This window comes from Phaethon lepturus, unplaced genomic scaffold, assembly GCF_000687285.1.
Source record: "Phaethon lepturus isolate BGI_N335 unplaced genomic scaffold, ASM68728v1 scaffold14021, whole genome shotgun sequence".
Taxonomy (NCBI): Eukaryota; Metazoa; Chordata; class Aves; order Phaethontiformes; family Phaethontidae; genus Phaethon; species Phaethon lepturus.
This window is the reverse complement of record NW_010515631.1, coordinates 90,992-94,758: the sequence shown is the minus strand read 5'-3', so window position 1 is coordinate 94,758 and position 3,767 is coordinate 90,992. Positions and strand designations below refer to the sequence as shown.

At 55.8% G+C, this 3,767-nt stretch overlaps 1 protein-coding gene across 1 annotated transcript in view; it reads right to left on the bottom strand.

Annotated features, from left to right (window-relative positions):
* The window catches only part of LOC104627540 (immunoglobulin superfamily member 2-like), a 16,096-nt gene that overhangs the window by 2,932 nt on the left and 9,397 nt on the right, over positions 1 to 3,767 (bottom strand). Inside the window, exon 7 of the mRNA XM_010295840.1 lies at positions 1,083 to 1,490. Within this exon, the coding sequence (XP_010294142.1) occupies positions 1,083 to 1,490 (408 nt within the window). The remainder of the gene's footprint in view (positions 1 to 1,082; positions 1,491 to 3,767) is intronic.

Here is a 3,767-nt window from a genome sequence, read left to right as displayed (position 1 = left end):
GCGGCAGGGCGGCGGAGGTGCAGCCTCCCGGCCAGGCTCTCCCAGGGGTACTCGATGGCACCGTCGCAGTGGAGGGTGAGCAGGGGCCTGGCATAGCCGCTTTCCTCCCTCCGAAACCAGGTGGCCGAGAGGCGGGGGGGGGGGGGGGGGGGGCGCCGCGCCCCCCCCCCCCCTGCCTCGCCGAGATGCTGTGGTTGGTTTTCTCCAGGTGCAGTTCGTGCTCTGGGGCGGGGTGCAAGCAGAAAGAGACGTTGCGGCGTTGCACTGCTGTAGAAATCTTCCCGTCTGCACCCGCAGGCTGACGGAAAATTTTCCGGAGCGAAACGTAGGGAATTGGGATGGGTTCTTGGAAGAGCTTCTGCAGGACACCCCCGGCCCCCGCGCTCCTGTGAATCATTCTCCCCCTTGGGGTGTGCTCTTCCCCCCGCCATCATCTTGAGACCCCCTGCTGTAGTATTTCCCACCCCTTCCAAATAAGTGATAAGGCATCCATTGGACTGAAAGCTATTTAGGGAGCTGGAATTCTCTGATCCACTTTATTTAGGGCTGCAGCCACAAGCCATGTCATGCTGAGAGGGGGAAGGACTGAGCCAGGGAGACCCACCGTGCACCCCAGTGGTGCAGTGCCCAAGGTGAGCGCAGCTGAGCGTTCAGCCTTGTTCTCTGTGGCTATGTGCAGAAGGGTAGGGAAAACTTTGCATCTTACTTCAAGATGCTTGGGAGTACCAGGAAAGGGCTGCTTCTCTTATTCACAGCACTGTACAACAACCAAGTGCACCACGTGTTGGAGGGAGGAAAAAGAAAACACCACGGTTTACTTTGTTACGAAGCATTAGACATCATCTGCCCATGGCAAAAACACCAGCTTGACTTGTTTGGGAAGATGTAGTAAATCCTCTTACTGGCCTATTTCCATCTGAGAGGCACTGACACCTCCTGCATGCCTAAGTCTCAGACCCAGCGCCGGAGCTGCTGCTTCCCCTTAAACCCTGCCTGCTTAGGAGAGGCCTGGCGAGGGCCCCCGTCATAAATTGATCCAACCTTCTCCAGAAGCAGCTACACAAGAGACAACCGCCGCTCACCTGGGAGCTTGAACTCCAGTGTGGTCCTTCCCGATGCTCTCTCTCCGAGGTTGTACCAGCCGTCCACCAGCCAGAGCCATTCCTCTACCACACAGTAGTACCTGCCCTGGTCCCTGGGGTTTGCAGAGAGTATCCGCAGCCAGAAGACATTGCTGGACAGCCTCTGGCTCAGGAACCGGGACTTTTGTGCAGGAGAGCTGAACTCAGCCCCGTACTCCAGTATGTTGCTGTAGTTGGCCCTTACGATTCGCAAGGGCGTTGCATCTGCTGGAGAAGGAGGTAGGAGGTACCAGGTAACGGCAAACTGAGAATTATTCTGGGCAAACACGATCCTGCACTCAATGGCTGTGTCAGCACCGCCAGCAATCTCCACAGAGCTCTCTTTTGTAGATACCTGAAGGTTGCTTTCTAAAATGGAGAAACAAAACAATCATGCCGGCTGCCGCTGTCAACACAGGGATGCTGGCATGGAGGGGAATAAGGCTGTCCTGGTGAGGAAGGGGGGAAAGAGCCAGTCCACACACCTTTACGTGAACTGTGGCGGGGAATCACTGGCTGCTACTGGGCAGGGGAGTAGCGGAGGAGGCAGAGGGCAGGAATGAGGGGATGGAGGCAGCCGCCGTGCTGGAGCTCGGAGGCAAGGCCTCTATCTGAAGCCAAAACGTCCGTTTGCCACCGCTCCTGTCAGCAGGCTCGCACACAAGTGAGCATAATGGCACCTCCCTCCAAGCGAGCTGCTCCGGGCAGCGCTGCTGCAGTCAGAGTCAGCAGGTAAAAGCCAGGACCTTTCCCCAAACCCAGAGAGGCTGCCAGCACAGGAGACAGCAAACTGCCCAGGGTGGCCTCTCGCTTGAGCATGGCCCGGCCTGACACCCACCAGGGCAGAAAATACTCCAGAGAAGCAAAAGCTACTAGAGCTCAGAGAGGAGCCACAGGAACCACTGCTGTGAGCACTCAATTTTGATGAGGAAAATTGCTGTTAACGCTCTCGAGGTGATCTTCTCCGAGAGGAAGCGGAGCACTTGCTGCAAAGCCCCTTTTCTTTGCATCCCAAGTCTCTTCTCGCTCCTCTTCATTCCCACTAAAGATCAACTACCAAAAAGGACAGCGCAGCTGCTTGCCTTTTCCTTTGGCACCGAAAGACGTGGTGCTGTTTTCCCTTCCAATTTCAATTTAATCAACCAAGCCGAGCCTCTCGCTGCCCACCTTGCTGTGAGCCCTGACCGCTGATGCCATGCTTTCTGCCCGGCCCGGGAGCAGCAGAGCACACATAGAGGCACGGCTCCTGCAGTGACCTGTGCGGCCTGGCCGGCTGGCCGGAGGGCTGGCTAGTGCAAAGCCCCCCATGGCTTGCTCCGGAGCTGGGGGAAGCCACCGTGGGCGGCTGCACTGAGAGGCTGGGGGGAGCATCCCCACTAGGGTTGAGCAGCAAGGCACATTACGGCTGGATGTCCACCTGCCTGCCCAGGGCACTGCCTATGGGACCCCACCAAGGGTCGGGTGCAGAACTACCTGAGAGGTCGGAGGTGGAAAGGACCTGTCCTCCTTCCCCTCCTGTTATGGCTTTTCACTCATGTCCCTCCCGTCTGAAGCTACAGGCCAGATCCACAGTGGCATTTAAACTCCTAAAGCACCGACTGACACCGAGTGGTAAATAAAGTGCCAAAGCAAAAGTCAAGAACTCCAGTATCTGTGCAGGCTCTAACCATGAGATTTTATACACAAAGAAACAGGCTGTTGATTTTTGTGATTTGCAGCTTCATTTCTGCAGCTTCACCTCATCCCATTGCTGCTAGAGCCATCTTCGGTCCCAGACTTACTTCTCTACCTTCTTAAATATCCTTCACTGGCTCATGCTGCCTTTCTCAGACAGACGGTACCAGAGCTAGCAGCCACCTCCCACTGCGCATAGCCCCCCTCCCAGTTCCCACCATCTTTACAGCATCGCAGTATCCAGTAATGGCTGCAATACGTTTGGAGCCAAACGTCACAGTATCTTGCTGCTCCGCTGCTGCCGTCTCCTCTGTGTAGATGATCTACAATGACACCTGCTTGTCTTAATGCCATGTACACCACTGACAGACGCTCACAGCCACTGTCTGCTGTCACTCCTCAGCCTTAGTACCACCGCACAGACCCCCTGCCCCAGGCTGGCTGTAGCTCAGGTGTAACACTGAGCACCCCAGCACCCAGCTCTGCAGGGGTGAGGGAAGAGCAGGAGCGGAGCAGGAGGGAGAGCACCATGGAAACAAGCCTGAACAGGGAAAGGAATGCATCAGCTTACACTACAGCAAACCCATCAGTTAAAAAAAAAAAAAACAAACCCCACACAGAAAATACATAATTTCAGTTCACTGGATTGTGATCCCAAAAACCCAAGGATTAGAGGAAGGAGCACTTAATGCATGAAAAAAGAGCAAAAACTCTCCTTTGCTGGCAGAACAGACATGAGGAAAAAAGAAACCAAACCCCAACATATTCTCATGCCTGCCTCCACAGGTTTTGGCTGGGACCGCCCTCAAGCCAACACCGTGCTGCTGCCGGGGGTGGCAGGGAGCAGGCTCATGGCAGGACGGCCAGGGAGCTGCGGTGCATTTGCAAACATCTCTCTTCCATAAGAGGATAAGGCTCCCTGTGCAATGCCGGCAGGCGCAGCACTAGCACAGACCCCGTCTCCCGCGCGGG